Here is a 21,958-nt window from a genome sequence, read left to right as displayed (position 1 = left end):
TGGGTTAACAGCCCACTTACCTAATACGCTGGACTGTCACAAGTACATGATCTTTGGTGTTGGTCCATTAGTGCCAGGATGTAAATGTATTGGTTGTTACAACAAATCGGTTCAAAAGTAGGGTGGGGCCACTGCAAACTGATAACACGGTGGTGATGCAAGAGTCCACACTGCGGTTAATTCTGAGGCTTTATTAAATGTCATAATGCTGCAAAGCAGAACACCATCCCTACGTGACCACTATTTACACATACTACCTGGGAGCATATTCAATGCATGAGAAAGAGCTGCACAGCGTGGAGATCTCAGGAACATTTCCAAGAAAAAAGAATTCATATATAAAACGCTTAACTGTATCAAAAGTACTACAGATCAGCCGTCTAAAAAACCCACCCACGTGGACAGCTTTAAACCTAATAAAGCCGGAGAAATACGGTGGTTAGCAGGTTTAACCACAGAGTTGGATTCAGATCAGTTCAGATAAGTACAGCCCCAATTTCATTACAAAACCAATGACTTTCACAGAAAAATTACACAATAACAATTTCCAGATATAAACTTTATTCCATTTGATAGCATACAAAAATTTAAACTTAAAAACAAAGTACGCACCCTTTATAAGTCAAAGAAAGTGAATGCTTAGTTTTTTAATTGGTCTGCAAAAAAATGGTTTAGTGGTACAAACTGTGCCACCACAGGCCTACAAGAAGTTTGCAATCTTTGAAAAAGTTAAAACTGTCTTCAAGATTACTTTTATTTAAATTTACAGGTACTGACCAATTTACAAATATTTACATAAACTAAAAACAGTCTTAATAAACAGAATAGCTTGTATCTGAAGCTACTATTTTATGTGGAAAAGAAATATTAAAAAAGAATTTTGTATAAACATTAAACTTTTATTTATAATTTTATTGTCTTATCTAAAACACTTTGTAGTGGCTTAGTGCCTAAAAATTCCAGTTTAGATTATAATCCACAGAAATCTGATTCTACAAATAGGATATAATCTTAACTTTGATGTTTCAGTTTTCTGCTGTTTTCTATCATGAAGAAAATAACATCAGGAAAACGGAGGTAAAGCAACAGTGCACACTGCACTATGCTATCAGAAAGCATAGGAAACTTCATTTTTCCAAAGTGTCTAAGTCAGAGACTTTCTAACAGTTCAGTAAGCAAGTCACTAACTGCTGTTAGTGCTCTGCTGCAACAGTGCAAAATGTATTGTTTCAACACCAATCCAAAGCAACCTCCAGAGTCTATCAAAGCAAGGTGTGACGTGCTAATGGAACACCAGTGCAGACACATGTCAAAGACAGGCTGGCCCAGGGACTCAAGTGAAGACTTAAGGCAATCGTCCAGCATTTCAAGACTCCACAGTGATGCCACTGAATGAAAAATTTCATTTGCTTCAAGTAACTGAATAACTGACTTGAATCTTCCCTTGACTAGAACTGAGCTAGACAAATGTCTACTGCCGGTTACACTGTAAATATGTATTACTTAGATCCTTTGCAAAATTCCACATGGTTCTTCAGTATTAGCATGTGGTACAATTACCCAAAATTATATCAAAACCTTATTAGTTCAGGTAATTTCTCAAAATATACTTTATGCTGAAAAGTCATGCCATAGTACTACTAATCATCAATGTAAACATTTTCAAAAATACATTTTTAAATCAAACAGTTTATTAGGAAATGTCATAATAAAATATGCAATCTTTATATAAGTATGTCCTTTTAAAAATAAAACAAAAACAATAACAACATTAAAAATAAACCATGATGGAGGTAAACAAATGCATTATGATATAACTATTGTTCTTTATTTCTTGGAAGAATTTAAGAATTAGAGGCCAGCTATCTCTTCAGGGTAGCAGCCCTCAAAGGCAGAACACTGTTCAGATCTTTCTTGTTTTTCAATCTGTGCCATGACTAGAAAAGGGAAAAAAAAAAAAAAATCAATGTCCAAATACGAACTATACACAGAACAAAGACCAAATTTTAAAATCTTAAAAGAGTATTAGTAGTGGTTCTCTCTATGTAGAAGTTTAGATTATTTTTCTATATTTTTATTTCCCAAGATATGTTATTATCACCAGAAAAAACAATTATTTAATATTCTATGCATTAATTTTTTAAAAAATGGATACATAGGTGGCAAAAAAGCTATAAGTGGCAATAATAATGTAACTTACAGATTGAATTATTTTATCTAAAATAGCAAAGTACTCAATTTGAATTTAAGAAGGGAAGATAACCTTGTTTTCTAGCTTTTTCAATCAAAACAGTATTTTTATGAAGGCAAGAGTAAATGTAAAATTGTGCATGCCCTGGAAAATAGCGAAAGAGTTTATATGAAAAGATATTGCAATTCTTGTTCATAGGCTAAAAATCCAGGTCACAATTCTATGAAGACATCAGATGTTCAAGTAGCTAAAAGTGTTGGTTTTACTGTCAGATAATCCTAAAGGAAGCTCACCCAGTACCAAGAACAAGTGAGCAATAAATAAGAAAACCAGTGTTCCACTTTGCTTGCTGTGAGGCAAGGACTAGTCTGAAGAGAGCCTGCAGCACACTACTTGCATTTTAGTTACATGAAAGTCTGTCCGTCTGTCCCAATAATGAAAACATTATATCCAAAGTACGCTCAGTTTTCTGACCCTCCCCTCCTATGAAGCTTTCCCTCCTAGTTCTATCAATGCATTTTCACACTGCCATTCATTGCTGGCAGGTACCTCATCTAGCAAAACTACTGATGAATAAACTAATACTATAGACACAAACACATAAATACATCTTTAGAGCCAATATGATATACTGTTTACCTTTAAAAACTGATCCTTGATCATATCAAACTTCTGCTTTTCATGCACAGCTCTGGCGGTATTAGTTCCATCAAATGGTTCTGCATCATGAAACGTACAGGAAAAGAAATTAGTGCAATGGAGTTTTACTTTTTTCCCACCCCCCGCATTGGGATCAAACCTAGGGTCTCATATATACTAGACAAGTGTTCTACCACCGACTTATGGCCCCAGCCTAAGAACACTTTTACATTAGGTCCAATTATATGAAACTGTCAGTATGTCACAGCCTCTGACTTACAAAAACAGTAAGTTCATATGGCTTAGCCTAATATTTTTACTGTACTACACACACACACACACACACACACACACACACACACACACACACACACACACACACACACAAGTTTGATCTAGCTATGGAATTCAAGTCAGAGGAATGATAGAAATGATCAGAAGTGCAACTGAGTGGATGAGATTTCTAAAGGTTTACAGATGGCCAAGGACCTATCCTTAGGAGAATCAAAAGTTACATAAACATGAAGCACTACATTTAAGAGAGGGGCACAGTGCCAGATGTTACAGAAGGGTAAGCATGAACATAATTTTAATTTAAAATTATGTCCCAAAAGGAAAAGGTCAGAAACCTCTGAGGAGAGCAATGGTTCTCAACATTCCTAACTCTGCAACCCCTTAATACAGCTCCTCATGCTGTAGTGTCCCCCAACAATAAAATTAATTTTGTTGCAACTTTATAACTATAATTTTGCTACTGTTGTGAGAGTCTTTGTATACTGAAAGGGGTTGTGACCCACAGGTTCACAACCTAGAGGAGATGTTCAACACTGAAGAGAACGGAAGACAGTACTGCATGTTATGGTGTGAATGGATGTTTAGAAACTAGAGTGAGAGCCAGTGAGAATAATATCTACCCATGAGGAATCCGACAGTGAAAAGGGAAAAATAATTCTAAGCAGAGAAGACGGGAGGAAACCAAGTACTTGTGTGTGCTCCCTATCTTGTCCTCTGTGTTTGTACCGCCACCCTGGTTAGTAGCTCTCACCCACAGTACACAGCACAAGAGGCCATACAGAGACAAGGAAGGGTGGAAGGACACACACACAGATTAAGTTGCTTGTTTTGCTTAAAGCTGAAAGGGAGGAATGAAAGTAAAAAAAAAAATCAATTTAGTTGCTGAATAGTAGCTAAGAGTAAAAACCTGGGAAACCCAAAGAAAGCAAATGAAAGAAGAAAGAAATACAACGGAGAGGTTGACTTTATTCATATAACCTAAGCAGGCTCATACTTCTAAAAACGCCCTAGTTTGTATTGTTTAGCAGTTTGTTTTGTGTATGCCTATATATGTGGGTGCAGGTAAGGTATGCCATGGAATACGTGCAGTCAGAAGACAACTGCCTCTACGTGGGTCCTGGGGACAGACCGCAGGTTGGCAGGCTTGGCAGCAAGTGCCCTTACCTTCCGAACCATCTCACAGGTCCTCTTATTCTATTCTATTCTACTCTGTATTACTTAGGAAAGCTGTTTAAAAGGACTTCCAAGTATAGTGGAGCTTTTTTGTTGTGTTTTCAGGTTTCAGTAGAATAAGGCTCTATGACACATTGTATGGGATCACATCATATAACACTTTATTAAAATGTTTAATTTTCAAGAACAAAAGTAACTAAATATATACTCATTGTGCAACACCAGTAAACTAAACACCAAAGAAGATTTAAATTCAGTCATGTATCCTTTTAAAATGTTGCAAAAAAAAAAGGTTAAAATATTCTCAGTGTAATATTTACTACAAATGTTGGCTTTCTAAATTCTTCTTCACTTCAACATTTACAAAATGTTTCAATTTGCATTAAGAAAGCAAAATTTACTTTTGTTTGTCAGAGGCACAATTAGTGCTGGAGATCCAACTCAGGGCCCAGCATATGAGGTAGGACTTTGGAAATTACTGTCCCACTGAGTCAAAGAACACGTCTCAAGAATGTTACTACATGTTAACTACATTTACACTTATTTTAGAAAACAGAATTGTTTTCAGACCAATTTTTAAGGTTAAAACAACTTTGTAAATATATAACACAAATATTACAGTTTCAATCAACTATAGTACGAATAATGAATGAATTGCTCAAATCTTACCAACTAAAATGTTCAAATTCACATTTAGTATTTCTCACAACTAAAGAACTTTAAATGCTTTTCCAAATTAAAAATGTAAAGGTAACCATATAAATCACCTCACAACATAAATACATGATTTTAGCAGAAATAAAAGTCAGTACAATGATGGTAATTAGATGGCAGATAGCGGTAAGAGGAAACCTACCTTCAACACAGATGTATTTATTTCTCCATTCAATATCATCAGGTCTTGGGATGGCTTTGGCTTCACGAACTGAAATCATCTGAGTGTTCCAGCTAAAGGGAGAAAACAAAAAAGAATTGGCTGCTTTCCTAATTTCTCTTTGATTTCAACAGTTGGAAAGTTGACCATGACTGCCTGACAAAACACTAAACCTTGGCTCCACCCCTCAGCACCAGTCCTCCAGGTCCCATGTTTCTATTATGTGTGATTCCGCATACCTCTCCCAGGCAGAGGTTAAGTTCCAGGACACTGAGAACGTCTTTAGTTATTCAGCTAGTTCCTCAGTATACACTAGATATGAATACACATTTACTAACAAAGGAAATAGTACGAAAAAATTCTTTAAAGTTCAAATAAGTAAAACACTGTCTACTGCTAATACCTCAATAAGAATTTTTCATTGGTTGTGAGGTAATCTTGTGGCATTTTCTTTTTCTGATAACTGCATAATTTTCTTCAGGTACATCTTATAGGATTTGGGATAAATTTTTGAAAGTAGCTAGCAGAAGCAAGGAAGAAAACAAAATTAATGGTTTCTGTTTTATTATATAAGCAGCAGCAGTAGTTAACAGTACTATAAGACAAGATTTCATGTAGCCCAGGCTACCTGAATTTGCTATGTACCCAAGAGGACCGCGTACTTTTTTCTTTCTGTTTCTCTGGCCTTCACCTCCCAACATCAATTTTTGTAGTGCTGGGAACAGAACCTAGAGCTTTGTGCAATTTACCAGCTGAGTTATATATACCCAGCATCCAATAGGCAAATTTTTTGAATGAAACAATTTTTGTCTACATATTTGAATATAAACCTTATCTGTTCTATAGTATCTACTAATTTTATAGTTTTTAAAAGATTATAAACACTTATTTGTATTTCTGAGTTTTAATAAATAAAAGCCCCCCAAGGAATATTCCAAAGCACATGAGCACTCAGCTGGTATACAAGAGAAAAATAAAGTTGAGGATGAGGTAAAAATCAATTTGGCTTTCTCTATCATATTAGCAAGCCAAGAAAGACCATGGCTTGGGGCCCACCAACACCCAAGCTACTCTTGCTCTATGTATCAGAAAATCGCTAAGAACAAAATCATGGGTCCTATATGAAAGGCTTCAGGAAACAGGATTACTTTTCAATTTTAAATAGGTAAGGCATAATCTGCTGTTTGTGAAGTTCAATCATTGGAAAGAATTCTCTAAGCATAGTCTTCTAATCCTGCTTTGATTAAGAGCTGTGCAGAGTATAGGATGGTAGCATGCACCTATAACCCCAGCACTCAGAAAGCAGAAACAGGCAGATTGCAAGTTCAAAGCCTGCCCAGGATAGAAAGACCCTGTCTCCAAAGATAAAGGACCAAGGATATATATCAGTGGCAGAATGTTTGCCTGGCATGAACAAGGCCTTGGATTTGAATCTAGGCAAGGGAGGAGGGTTGGGAAAGACAACTAGTGTGGAAATACATGGTCAACAGAGTTTACATTCTTTAAGCATACATATGTATCTATACACCAATATATATATATCATGTAAATGGGTTGTCAGTGGAGACACTCTGACACTGGTTGTTGCTTACAACATATGTAATAGATGCTTCAAGTACTGTGGTTCTGTAAGTTCCAAACAGAAAAGGAGGACTTTGCTCTATTACTATAAGTGCTTTCAATACTTTTCTTTAAAAATAAAAAATTTAATGAGAAAAATGAGTACATACTGAACCAAATATGATTATAATAGTACATTTGCATCACTTTAATTTTTGCCGTTCAAGATCTTTTTTGTTTTGTTTTGTTTTTATGACAAGGTCTTACAAAGCTCAGCCTAGCTATGTAGTAGCTTGCTATGTAGCCAGGGACAATCCTTGAAATTCTGATCCTCCTGCCTCCATCTTATGTGTACTGGGAATGTATGTATATGCCACCATGTCTGACGCTAAAAGCTGTAGCCCACAGGCTGTCCTCAAACTTGTGATCCTCCTGCCTCATCCTTTCTAGCATATTAGCTTGTGTGCGGGCACTACAACCAGTAGAAACTTTTACTAATTCATCTTTATTTTTTTTTTGTTTTGTTTTAAGAGAGTATAGCTGTATTACAGAGACTGACCCTTAACTTCTAAACTTAGACAATTCTTGTTTCAGAGACCAAGACTTAGCAAAAATAAATAAATAAATAAACAAAAAACAAACGAGTAATTTTTAAATGGTCATATAAAACTACAAAATGTACTTTATATACTCAAACATCCCTTAGCAGACAGTTATTTTTTGGCTTTCAAGTAAAGAGGATGCTTTTAATTGAATAAAATTCAGAAGAAATCCTTACAAACATTTTAGCAGCTGCCAAAACCTTTTAAATGGTACCTAATTTATTACTTTGATCATATTCTTGGCTGAGTTCCCCACAGTTAGCTATGTGGAATTATCTTGCAAAAAATAATGTACTTGGCAAAAGTACTATATAATGAAGTCTTCAAATCTCTTTTCAAACATTGTAATCTCAGCTAGTATCATTTGACCCAGCAAACTATTTTCTACTAATGTTAAACTAGCACAAAAGCCTTTCCATTTACCATATGTGTCAATTCAACAAAGCACCTACATACAGAAGAAACCCCTTTTCTTCAGTGAACCTTCTCCCTTAACATTACCAAATGTCTAACTTATACAACAATAGATACTGTCAATAAAGAATGTGGGTGCGAGGACTAGGGAGATAGCTCATCATGTAAGACACCTGACACCAAGCCTGAGGACCTGAATTTTATCCCTGGGATCCACAGGGTAAAAAAGAGAAAAGTAACTCATGTTTCAGCTTTACATCTTTTGTCAATCTTTTCTCATTAACATTGCTTGACAATTTTTAATCTGGATTGTTAATTTTTTAATGTTTTTTTTTTCTTTTGAGACAGGGTTTCTCTGTGTAGTCCTGGAACTCTTCCCATAGACCAGGCTGGCCTTGAACTCAGAAACCTACCTGCCTCTGTCTCATAAGGGCAGGGACTAAAGGCATATGCCACCATGCCTGGCTAATCTGGATTATTTTAACTTTGTTCTTATTCAGCTTTCTTCTAGCACTTTTCCAACTTCTTTCTTTAACTTCCTTCAGTAACTTTTAAGTTACTTTAAGGATCTCTGATCCACATTAAAAACCTCACAACCTCACCCTCTGCACCAAAACTATAACAAACATTTTACTCTCTAGCACTGGGCAAGGTGCTGAGGTCATTACTACAAATGAAAGACATACAGAAACCACTTGTTAGACTTGAATTGTATTTCTTCTTTCATGTCCTATGTTTCAAATAGACATTAGAGTTGCCTGCATGATGTCAAAAAAGGCAGCCCCAATTACATATTTACATAAATTACAGCTAAATGTGCATTTTGGAGTCAAATTATCTGAAATCATTAACCACACTAGCTATAAATTCTTTGGACATATTGCTTCATCTCTCTTACTGAATCCTTCTGTGACTCACTGGCAAAATGCAAGGCAGCACAGGTTCACACGGCGATGACAGAGCCTGAGTGAGGCAACAGACCCGCTATTCACAAGCCCTTTGTCTCCTAGCGGGGCTATCGGTGCTATCACTCCCCTCCCTCACTAACGACTCTCCCCTCCTTCAGACTCTCTAGAATGACCAGAGGACTGGGAACCACCAGCCTTACTCTACCTGGACTTACAACTTCCCAAAGAAGTTCTGTGTCTGATTGTACATCGTTTCATGCTTATATATTGCCTTCAAATCAAAGAAAAGATGTATTTTTTATTTTCATTTCATTCTAATAACTATTCAGATATTGACCTTTTTTTTTTTAAATCCCAAGTTTTTCTTGGTTGTGTTTTGTTTTTTAAACTATAAAATTAAAATTCCTAGAAAACAGACGTTCCAACTACATATCACCTACACAGAACTAAAACACAAGACCCACCTAGGCCCTACTAGAGAGTCATCAACATAACACAGAATCACAAATTAAATAAAACAAAGCCCGGGCATTCTCTGGGCTGGAGAAATGGATCAGAGGTTAAGAGCATGTACGGCTCTTGAAGAGGACCCAAGGTCTGTACCCAGCACCCATACCAAGCAGCTCACAATTGCAAGTAACGCCAGGGGATCCAGCTCCCTCTGCTGGATGCCATGAGCACTGCACCCACACCAAACATGTTTTTAAAAACCTGAATCTTAAAATTAGGCTTATGCAACTGAATGTTTTTATTATCAAAGAATAGAAACTTGAACATGAGTTGCCATTAATAAACTGAAATTAATTGCTACTAATTAACTGTTAGGTGCTCTATCTCATGAACCTACATTCAGCACTGAAATTAACAAATTCAGTTCCTCTAAATCTAGAGCAGTCACTTACGTATAAAAAGACAAAAACAATTTCAAGTTTTACTCACTCAAATTCTGTAGCATAATATTTAAGAAAGCCCAGTAAGAGGTCCCCAAGACTTGATTCATTCTTTGAGAGGTAAGGAGGAATATTACATGGAGCATGATGTACAAGGTGCAGCTGTACAGAAGTACTAAAAGATTCCTGTTCAAAGAGAAAGGGAAAAAGACACAAAGCCATTTAAAACATACACTAACAACTCTTATCAATCTTTATCTAGGTTCTTTCAAGTCAGAAGCTTCTTTTTGTGCTGGCAATTGAAGACTTTCTTTCACTAAAGGTCTCACCAGTAGTACCTGGAGTAAGGTAGAAAGTACATAAAAAACTAAGATATTGTAGTTCTTGGCTTGAGTAGCAAAATACAGTAGCAAAATAATTCAAGCATAATTGAAACTTTATTATACAAACCATGATCCTCCCTAAAGACAAATATTAATAAATACACCTTCCTAATTATTTCTACAGGGAAGTTGTACCTTATGTAAGAAGGAGATATCAAGTACAAGGCAACAACTTTTTCCAACTGCTACTTAACACTCCTCTCAAAGGCAACAAAAGCTTCAATATACAAATAGTACAGGGTTTTTTTTGATACTTTCAAAACTGATTTTGCTGTTATTTTAAGGGGAAATAGAAAGACTGCTGTTCCAGGTGACCTGAACTTGAAAAGATTATGGGAGGGAAAAGATAGAATACATACAAACAACAAATATTCAGCATATTTATGTATGAAGGAGTTATTAGCTATGTGATCTAGGTCTAAATAAGGCATCTATTAGAAAGAGTATGAATGGATGCTTTCTGTACTAAAGCTTAAGACAGTATTCACCTTCATATCTGACCTTTCTTCTACTACAGCAAGTTCTGGATTTTAAAAGGTGATTTTCAAGTTATATATAAAGATCCCCCCTTTTTAAATGTAGGCTCTCTAACCCAGGCTAGCCTCAAACTCAGCATGTAGCTGAGGATGACCTTGAATTTCCAATCCTCCTACCTTTATGTCCTAAGAGGTGCGATTATAGGTATGCACTACCACACCCACTTTTTAAAATGCGGTGTTAGGGTACAAATCAGGGCCTTGTGCATACTAGGAAGGTGCTTGCAGCTCTAAACTCAAACCTCTCTTAATTGTCTAGCTGAAGATGGGAAATGTGAGGAGACAGAAAGGCAGCTCTATTTTCCAGTAGAGATTCAAGAAGAAACAGCAAATGTATCGTCTCTACCCCAGTGTCTTTTACTTCATAGGTAAGCAGATGGGCTTTGGGAAAATATTATTTAGAACTGAAAAACAAATGTAATAAAGGTAGTAGGTACAATTTTTTTGTCAACTATAAAGAAAAACAAGCCCTTGATGAACAACTCCTGCTCTGAAAGCTTTGTACTAATTTTGACTCCTACCATGTATCACTATAAACACCTGATTCAAAACAGAACACACATTTCTTTATAGTGTTTGACGTGTCAGTAATCTAAAGAAAAAGACCAGCAATTTAAAGATTAAACTAAAGAGACACGAGACCTATTCTATTAAAATACTGAATGGTCTGGAACAACAATATGGCCAGTCTTATTTCTATTGTTCCTTTTAGTATGACTTTATGTAAGAGTCACAAAATGCTGACAGAAAAAAGCTAAAGGAGAAAGTGAAACTTAAAAGGACACACCACACCTAAAAGAAGCTACAAGCATATAGGAATTAAATTCATCTGTAGAAATCTTCAGCTTGGGGTAATAATCCACACTATAGAAAGATTCTCTTGCTTAGAAAAAATACACATTACTCTAAATTGTTAAGCAGGTGAAGAACTTAGGTTAATGTGTTAGCACAAAGAGTAGTACAAAATCACAGGGAAAAGCTGCCTCAAAATTACACACTGCCATCAACGGGAAAGCAATTCAACCAATTACACGGTTCCTGTGAGTAGATTTTCCAGATTAACATTTACTGCTGCTAATCTTTTCTTAGTTTAAGAAAGGTTTCCTCATTACACTGTTAGGACATTCTTATTTTGAACTTCAAATACAAAATGTGTGATGATTTTCTAATTCCTGAGAATATTTTTCAAATAATAAATAAATGCTAACTTTTTGGATGAATATAATCTCCCATTTGTCTTTCATCAATGCCAGCTTAAAATAAATATAAAGGCAAACCATGAGAAATATCTAACAGTTCTTTTGTAACTGCCTCCCAATAAGAGCAAAAATATCTGAGCCACACCCCATCATCTGAACTTTGTCACAGATTTTATCATTTAGGCTGCTTTTCCTTTAGTTAAAGTATTAACCCTCTTATAATACAGCTTTTGGAGGTAATGGTATGCTTATAGTCTCTCATCCTTTTTCTGTCACATTCAGTATCACAAGTGAACTGAAATATATCAGTTTTCAAAATTACTTTACCTCAGGAACTGAGGCACTAGCTTGAGGACATGAATTCAATCCTCAGAGCACAAGCCACAAAGCAAAGTGAAAGCCAGCCTGGGAAGTACTGACTAAGGCAAAAATGAAACAAAAGGGAGTATATTTTATTATAGTTCCTGAGAAATAGGAAAAAATTATTCCATTGTAAAATAACAATTTTTATCAATGCAAACTTTTAAATCATTTGTAAGTTAAGAATCTGCCATGTTTTTCTTCTTGAAGTTTCATATAGGAATAGGAGCCGTACACTAATACAATAGAATGCAACACACTACTAGTTATACTAGTGAATGCTACAGTAATCTTCTAGGAAACATAATACTGGAGGAAATGCCAGCTCCTGAATCATAGCTTGATCAATTATGAAAGCCCTTTCCATCACTGACGTAGGCATCAATCATACACGTGTGTTTGTTTGGGATTAAATAAAATTTGCACACTCAGCAAGTGATGGTTATTACTAGTAAATAAGGTGATTTGTTTGTTCTATCAGCTAGACCATTGAAAAAGTGTTCTGCTGAACAATACATAGATTTCATATAAAAACAAACCCTCTATAAGAGGGGGCAGTAAATTCTTATGAACTTAAACATGAATCTCACAGCAAATATAACAGTGTATTTAAATAGTTAATCTGAATGCAGATTAGGCCATTCATACTCTAGGGGGTTTTACAATTAGTTTTTGTCTTTTGTTTCAGTCTGGCCCTACTTGCTTCCTCTTGCCTCTGTCTACCACACACTGGATACCTATATGTTCCTTCCTTACCAAGTACACTTTAGTATCATTTAAGGCTGTGGAACGAAGTTAATAATATTAAGTTTATTTACCCATCACAGTCATAGAAATAGGATTATTAGCAGAAGAAGAATGGAGAGCATAGAACCACAAAAAAAAAAAAAATGAATGTGATGAGAACTCAGGACTCTATTACAAAGAAAAAGTAAAATAATTAGAAAAAATGAAACACAGAAGTAAAAGCCTGGTGGTGTTGGTGGCGCACGCCTTTAATCTCAGCACTCGGGAGACAGAGGCAGGCGGATCTCTGTGAGTTTGAGGCCAGCCCCGTCTACAGAGTGAGTTCCAGGTCAGGCTCCAAAGCTAGAGAGAAACCTGTCTCGAAACAAAACAAAACAAAACAAAACACCAGAGCGTTTACTGTCTCTTCCACCACAAGCACACACAGTGCAGTAAACTGATGTCTCTCTATTATTAGTACAAAGGACTTTACATAGCACAGAACAGCAAGTGAGATTTCCATAGACATACTTTCAATATACAACAAAAAAAAACTTTTATTTTTTTGAGACAGGAACTTTTGATATAGTTTAGGCTAATGTCAAACTCATAATCCTCCTGGCTTAGTCTCTCAAACAATGGGTCAGATAATGTGCCATCATAACCAATTAAGTCTTTTAGATCTAAGCACTAGATTCTTTGTATGCTGAAACATGGCACTCTTTTTACATCAAAAACTGGGCCTTAAAAAAAAATAAAGCTGAAGCCGGGCGGTGGTGGCACATGCCTTTAATCCCAGCACTCGGGAGGCAGAGGCAGGCGGATCTCTGTGAGTTCAAGGCCAGCCTGGTCTACAAGAGCTAGTTCCAGGACAGCCTCCAAGACAATACAGAGAAACCCTGTCTCGAAAAAAAACAAAAACAAAAAAAATAAAGCTGAAACAATAAAATAAACACACAAACATTATTTTAGACCATTCAGTATGAGCTAAAGTATAAAACATTTGTGAAAAGAGAAAGCATTCACTAATAAATGTTTGTGAGAATTAAGTGACAAGTCACTGCCAAGCAGTGTCACTTGTTAAGCTGGTTTACTTGTCTTGCTATTATGACATTTCATTTTGAAAGAGGCTTTGTGTTGTAGCTAACTGTTCAAGTCTGGTACTGACTGCTGTTCACTAAACATTAAATTTATGTAATAGGAGTTTCTTGCTGTCCCCCAGAAATGGTGGGAATGCTCAGATTTGTATATTCCCTAAAGTATATTAAAATAAGAACTATTGATACTATTTTAAAAAGAATGACAAAAAGTTAAATAAGCTACTTTTCGTTCTATACTTGACATTTTCATTTTTTATATTTAAGAGCATCAACACTGATTCGTAACTACATTAAAAGCCCATGAGAATAATTCTTCACCAGAGCAGAAATTGGTCTTAAAAAAGAGAACGGCCAGAGGTTCTTATCATACTTTGTTCTAGCAGATGATCCACAGGATACTGGGAGGTCCTATTATACTACTTGTGAAACCTTTATCAGGCACACGTCACATTTGTGCATCGCAACAACTAATACTGAAATATAAGGGTCAGTTTACCTCACTTATCACAGATCCAATTAAACTGATGTTATATGTCAAGCATACTTGTTGTAATTTATGTGCAACAGTGATTAACTTCTTTGAAAACCCAGCATACAAGCTGCAAGTCTATTCTCCTTTTTAATATACCCATTAAGCTTTTTAAAACATCGTTTATGCATGAATTATATATATATACATATATATGCATGTCTATGAATGCATAAAACTAACATGTATGAAACAGGCCAACATATTTTGTTTATAGTTTTGTATATTTTGTATTTAGTTTTAGAAGGTTGACCAAACTTTCTAAAGAAGCAGCTTAACTATTGTTTTAAAGCAAATTATGAACAATGTTGACAACAGAGTAAAGAAAAATTGTGGAGAAAGAATATGAGAACAATGAAAAAGCACCAAAACGCCTATAAATTATAACTACGGACATTACTCCATCTGGGTTTGTCTCAACCAAATTGAGACAAACGTAAATTTCTGTTACGACGCACACTTCATTTTCTTTTAATTTCATCAGAAATCTTAGCATCACACAAACACAACAGTGTACTACTGTTACCTTTTGGTGTACTGCTTAACAAATGATGTGAAATGTGAAAGGATTATCCAATTGCTCAACTTAATTTTTCCCTCTTTTCAAAACACAAACACACTAAGATGAAATTTTTCTGAAAAACTAACACAAATGCTGTAAAATTATATAAAATAGTATAAAGAAAACTAGAGTAAGGCCAAATGGGTCTTTACCAACTGAGTATATGGGATCCATATTAGTGATAATCATGCATATCATGCAAGAAAAATTCAAACATCAACATAACTGACCAGATTATGTATTAATGACCAAAAAGTACCAGAACTTTCTGAAAAAGTGAACAAAATATTTAAATGTTCTAGAGGCCAATGCTTCAGTCTATATATAAAATGTTATATATTTAGCTTTATAACTTCTATATTCACATTAATACTGTATATAAAAATTTTATATAAAATTGACATAATATGTGTTATAATAAATTTATAAGAAACACTTACTGGGTAAATTTTTTGGAGGGATGGAAGGATGGGTTCAGGTAGGGCTATAAAAAGAAAAAGTTTAAAGCTTCTGTGATTCACATGGTTCATATTACAATGCAAATGTTGTCAGCTACACCCCAGTTATGAGACCACAAGGGCTGATACTAAAATTCAAATTTTCACGTATTTCATGAAATATAGTTCCTAACATTTTAAATTCATTTAAATTGACAATCTAAGGATTTGTTAAATGAACTACGTATCTTCCTATGTAAATCAATGTTTCCTACAAAGTTTAAGAGTAGAAGTATACCAATAATGATACACAAGTCATTCAATTAAACATCAAACACAAATAAAATAAGCAAGACAGATCCTTCTACAGATTTTGAATGGACATTAAGATTAACTACCATCAATTCAATGTTCCTGTATCATTAGAGAAAACTGTCATCATTACTGTCCCTTCATCATTTAATTTCTATTAATAAGCAATACTAAAATTATGAAAAGAAAATCGAGCTATTTAAAAAATCATAACTGAAGTCACCTTCAACTTCATAACATAGCTTAAAGAACACCTCAATAAAGATTAGAAATCTAAACCAGGAGATTTGCACAGTCATCCTAAAAATACAAATTATATCATAAGTGAACCATCCTGTTGCTCTCATTTAAAATTAAATTTCTTTTCTTCCTTTTAGGCAAGGCCTCACAAAAATCAGCTGGGTCTCAAACTCACTATTTAACTGAAGATGACCTTGAATTTTGGGTCTTCAGACCTCCACCTCCCAAGAGCTACAATCACAGAAGTACGCCAACATGTCTCCCTGTTCTGTAGTGCTGGGAATAAAACCTATGGCTTCATGCATGCTAGGAAAACTCTCTACCAATAGAGCAACATCTTCAGGAAATTCACGATTCAATGTTTTTTTTAAAGTAAGCCTAATCTCAATAAATGCATAAACTATAATAATCTCACATCATTATAAATGTAATGTAAAAGACAAGATACTTGTTATTCACAATATAACTCTAAATTATGTGGAGTATGATAAAACACAAGTGCTTTAATTCCAAGATATCTTTCATATTAGCAAGCAAATACAGTAGTACACAATAAAGTTTGTAATTAAGAATAAGATTTATATATAATTGAAGCTCAGTAACAAAGAATGCCTAATACGTAGCTACCTAGTGAAAAACTTAAATGATTTCTGTACTACATTTACAAGCATGTAATCAAGTATTAAGGCTAACTTATATGGCCTCCAATTCACTTATTTCTAAAATGTAGTATAGAATAGGACAAATATATTTTAAATTCCCCTTTTGTATGCTTCATTACTAACTTGAAAATTTCAGTTAAATAAAATTTTGCAATATGAATATGTGCAGAGTATGAGATTATAAAGAAAAATATTAATTTACTACTTACCAAATATCACCCTTACGTGTAATGATATATTCACATTCAGTCACATATACTTTCCCCAGAGGCATTCAGACATTTATCATTCTACAAGACCCTCCAAATAAACTCAAGTCCACACACTTAAATTCTAAATGTTTATATTTTTATAACACTTTTAAAGCTTTCTAATAAATTTCATTATAACTCATAAGTAAAATTGTGACTCTCTTACCAGAAATTAGTTTACTTAAAATTCCTTCCATTAAATATTTCACAAATTAAAATTATTATAAAACAAAAGATGAAGACAATAAATTCAGAGAATTTTTCTTATCACATTCTAGAATCGTTATTTGGAATGACAAGGGGGGAAAACTACCAACCCCTGGGCTCAGAGTCATTCAAAAACATAAGAACCTTAAAAATTAGGAATTTAGAAGGTTTGGAAGCAAAGATATCATGGTGGTTTGAGTGAAAATGGTCTCTAAAGACTTCTCTGTTTGAGTTTGTCCCCACTCGTTGGAAGTGTTGGGAAGGATTGGGAAGTATGCTCTTGTTGGAGGGGTATGTCACATGGGTGGGCTTTTGTAAGTCTGTGTTCCTGCTGCAATGCTTTTACTATTATGAACTATAACCCTCTGAAACCAGAAGTCCAATTAATTGCTTTCTTTTATAAATTACCTTGGTTATGGACTTTTGTCACTGCAGTAGAAAAGCAACTAAGACAGAAATTGGCACCAGGGAGTGAGCTATTGATGTGACAGACCTGAGCATATGGGTTTTTTGGGAGGAATATGGATTTGGGACTTAGATCCAGGAAAGTGATTTGATGCTCTAAGTAGAACTATCTTAATGAACCATCCTATCACGATCTTGGAAGACAGTAGTGCTGAGAGCTACCCTAAGGGTGAAGGTCCAGGAGGTTTCAGAGCTGAACAGTATTAGCAACTAGGCTCCAGACCACTCTTATCTTTTGGCAAAGAATGTGGCTACTGTTCCTTGTCCTATGAATTCTCTTGAGACTAAATAATAAAGTAACAGACTAATTTCTTTGGCAGAGATTTCAAAACAGCCTAATATTGACTCTGATATCACTCTTACATAGTTCTACAATGAAAAAGAACATTTGGAGCAACAAGAAATACAAAATATACAGTTGAAGGGGAAAATGAGCACCAGGAAAGTTAGTGTTGGAGCTAAGGCTATGCTGAAAGAGATGAAAATATCAAAGAGAGGCTTGATATGGAATGGAATAAACGGAAGACCCCAACCAGCTAAACTTACAATTTATAAAAAGGGAAGACCTAAGGAATTTTCTGCTTCTAAAAACTAAGAACAAAGGAAAACTGCAAATGTGATTCAAAAGAACCTGGCTCTACCCCAAGCAGGCAGTCAAACTTGGCAGTGTTGTCTACATGGTCCTGGCTTTAGAATCAGGAAGGATGCATGAGTAAAAGCAGTTAAGTTGAGCCGCTAATCCCAAGCTTGTCCCAGGGAGTCCCTGCATGGAGGCCTGGAGAGACCACTCACAAAGCTAGCAACCAGAAGACAGGAGTGCATTGGAGACCCCAAGATGCTGGAGAAACCAGAACCAAGAGACTGCCAAGGAGAACTGCAGGTAATGAATGTAACCAGCCCAAGAGAGAGATGGATGTCAGGCAGCAAAGAAAGAAGGGCAGAGGCATGCAGGCCCTTTGACATCAAAAACAAAGTTACAGGGTTTGAGTTTGCTCTGCTGGGTTTCAGTCCAGTTTGTCCTTGCTTTGATCCAGTATTTCCTCACTATGTCCCCATTCTTCCCTTTTGGAATGGTAATACATATTCTATGTCAGTCTATGTTGGAAGTATGTAATTTGTTTTTTGAAAATGCAGAACAATTTAAAAATGGATTTTGGGAAGTTCTGCCCCAGAAACATGCTAGCTGATCAGACATTCTTATTTCTACCCAACTGATGATTTTAGTTCAGTAACTCATAGTCTTAGATTGTCTTTAGAATCTATTCTCAGTAGTTTTTCTTCTTATGCTTTGATAAGTCATTTACCAAACATATGTAGTCTATTACTGACTACTAACATACATAAGAAATGCTATGGTCTTTTTAATCTTTCAATATCCAGAACAACTGTTTCCTTCATGGCAGAAAAAGTATGTATTAGAACACTTAGAAAGTTAAATTATAATCTCTTATCCAACAACTTATATTATAGGTAAGAATATGAAGGTCAAAGAGATGATATAGTATCAACAGCACAAAAACTAGTCCCCTATGCCAATGCTGAACCACTCAAAAAAAAAATCTTCAGTCTGTTGCAGGCCATTTTTCCTACCAAAAAAGGAGATAACAACGAAGAAAACAATTACCTATCTCATCAATAATTTGGAATGGAGAGGCAGTAGTGGCTTAGCTTAAGTTGGCCAATAGTGTAATACATCATATAACTGTTTTTACCTACAAATAGCTAATAGTGTCATTAAACACGAACCACTTTCAGCAAGAAATCAAATCTTAAAGTAATTTCATTATCCTAGCATATTAATTTTTGATGAATTTTCAATTTGTTTTACAAATCACCTTACAGTGCCTCTGCTTACAGTACATTTTAGTAAACCAGTCAGCCAATTAAAATTTTAATGTGATAGTAAGAATGGGGGACAGGGCATGTATCAGAGATAATCATGCATGCATGTGAGACAGTAAATATAACTTTTTAATTACTACCAAAATTAAAATGATTCAACTCTGGATGATATGATTCCTATATTGTTTTTTATAGTATATGTAAGAAATCCTTTGAGTCTTTAATAAAATGAATTGTGATGCAAAAGACAATAGCATTCCCAAAAAAACTTATCTAAGAGATGATACAATTAGAAAATTGGAAAAAATGACTAGTGAAAATGATATACAGAGTAGACTAAAATTATACACACATCACATTCCAAGTAATTTAAAATGAACAAACCCATCATCAAATCAATACATAACCAAGAGAGATCAGCAATAAACACCATTTGTGATCAGCTTAAGATGCTCTAACAGGAGAGAACAATATCAAGCCTTCTGATGACTCACCTAGAAAATGATGTACTTAAACAATTTTAAGTCTTTCTATAACTCAAAAAAATTCTTTTGATTTCTATATTCAAAGAAGGATGACTATCTTGCTTAATATAGAAAACACCTAATATACACTAAATATTAGATAGAAGTTCTAATTTTTTACTAAAAATTGGCAAAATTTTGACACATACCTTTCTAGTATTTGTGTACATATGAATATGTATACAAACATAGTTATTATTTAAATAAAAGTATTGGCCTTATGTTGTATAAGACATTATGTCAAGAGTATCCATCTTTAAAAACAAATCTTAGCTGGGCGGTGGTGGAGCACACCTTTACTCCCAGCACTTGGGAGGCAGAGGCAGGCGGGTCTCTGTGAGTCCGAGACCAGCCTGGTCTTCAAAGAGGTAGTTCCAGGACAGCCTCCAAAGCCACAGAGAAACCCTGTCTCAAAAAACCAAAACCCAAAACAAACAAAACAAAAAACCAAATCTTAAAAACATGATGGTATTGACTATAGTTTTCATACTTAATTTAACCATTCCATTCATGAAAGCTCAGATTCCTTCTTTTATTATTTCAATAAATACTAAGAAAATATTTTTATATGTAAATCTGTTGATCGTTGTCTCTGGGGAAAAAAAAACCCCAAGTCAAAATATATGAACTGTTATCTCCTTCAGAATCTAACTGCAGAAAGCACCAAGTAACACAATAAAGCTTTTTCTAAATCACTACACTGGAACAGTTGGTTAAGACTACATGATACTGATAATGATCTGTCAGTAACTCCCACAGGCAACAACTTTTTTTTTTCATTTATTTTGCCTGGCAACCAGATTTTCCTCCCTGAAACAGAAATTTTTAAAATAACGTAAACTGGAGATGAGCAAAAAAGATACTACAATGAGTTTTATCTGAACTTCAGTTTTAAAAAGTGAAAAAACTTATATAATACTTACTTTGTAAGTAGTGCAAAACCATCAATACAAGACTGTAGCTGCTCAAAGTACCACGACTGGCATCATTTATCTCATGGTGATTTGCCCATTTCTTAATCACCAGCACTAATGGACGAACTCGATTTTCAACTGCAAGTAAAATAAACACTTAAAAATGGTATCACAATTTTTTTGAAAATGTATATACTTTCCTAATTCTATGCCAGTAAGAAGCACAGCTTCCCTCCACACTAAAGGTAGAGCTCACTCTCAATGTGTTACTTATAAGCTTACCTTGCTACCTTTAAACTATCATTCACTTAAAAACATTTGATTCGTCTATAACAGCATGATTTTACTATAGTAACATATTACCCAAAAAATTAAGATAACATACAAAAGTAATTGGTATTGCTATTTACTGTGAACACAGTTGAAAGGCCACAGAGAATACAGGAAAAACAGAAGCTGATGGTTATTTAGAAAGGAACAAAAACTTACGGTAGGCATACGTTCTGAGAAGGAATGTGTTTCTAATTCCAACGGTATTGTTTACATTTAAGTCAAATTCCACACAACTATTTAAAAGAAAAAAGGAAAACACACTTTAGTACAAGAACAAAAATTTCACTCTTTTTATTAACTAAATTGATTCCAATCCATCCACTGATGAAACATGGACTGAAAGCCATAGACTGTGTTTTGTTTTGTTCTTTATATCTATCTATCTATCTATCTATCTATCTATCTATCTATCTATCTACCTATCTACCTATCTATCTACTTATTTATTTATTTAATGTGCTATGTCTGCATGTATGCCTTCATGCCAGAAGGCATCAGATGCCACTACAGATAGTTGTGAACCACCATATGATTGCTGGGAATTGAACTCAGGACCTCTAGCACAACAGCCAGTGCTCTTAACTTCTGAACCATCTCTCCAGCCCAATAGACTGTGTTTTTAAAACAAATCATTAAGAAGGAAAAATATATAGTGTATCATTTAAAGTTGTTTGGCATATATTAAAAATATAAACTAGGATTACTATTTAAAAGAGCCATAATACACTGATGTTTCTAATTACTCCAAATAAAGTTTTAAATCTTGTAATGTTTTCTAGATAAACAAAATCACATGACCAAAATATTCTTGTGTAAGGAATATCTTCTCAA

General features: G+C 34.8%; 1 protein-coding gene across 6 annotated transcripts in view; it reads right to left on the bottom strand.

Annotated features, from left to right (window-relative positions):
• Nucleotides 1-544: 544 nt before the first annotated feature.
• The window catches only part of Tent2 (terminal nucleotidyltransferase 2), a 46,781-nt gene continuing 25,367 nt past the window's right edge, over nucleotides 545-21,958 (bottom strand). For all 6 annotated transcript variants that reach the window (XM_040728909.1, XM_040728911.1, XM_005065656.4 and 3 more), the window contains 7 exons: nucleotides 21,284-21,360; nucleotides 20,804-20,932; nucleotides 15,381-15,424; nucleotides 9,595-9,731; nucleotides 5,154-5,245; nucleotides 2,831-2,910; nucleotides 545-1,937 (listed from right to left, as the gene is read on the bottom strand). In XM_040728909.1, coding sequence (XP_040584843.1) covers nucleotides 1,863-1,937; nucleotides 2,831-2,910; nucleotides 5,154-5,245; nucleotides 9,595-9,731; nucleotides 15,381-15,424; nucleotides 20,804-20,932; nucleotides 21,284-21,360 — 634 coding nt within the window. In that variant the 3' untranslated portion in view covers nucleotides 545-1,862. The remainder of the gene's footprint in view (nucleotides 1,938-2,830; nucleotides 2,911-5,153; nucleotides 5,246-9,594; nucleotides 9,732-15,380; nucleotides 15,425-20,803; nucleotides 20,933-21,283; nucleotides 21,361-21,958) is intronic.

The sequence above is a fragment of the Mesocricetus auratus genome, unplaced genomic scaffold, assembly GCF_017639785.1.
Source record: "Mesocricetus auratus isolate SY011 unplaced genomic scaffold, BCM_Maur_2.0 Super-Scaffold_100020, whole genome shotgun sequence".
NCBI classification, from domain to species: domain Eukaryota; kingdom Metazoa; phylum Chordata; class Mammalia; order Rodentia; family Cricetidae; genus Mesocricetus; species Mesocricetus auratus.
Note: the sequence above shows the minus strand (reverse complement) of the source record. Positions and strands in the feature narration are given on the sequence as shown.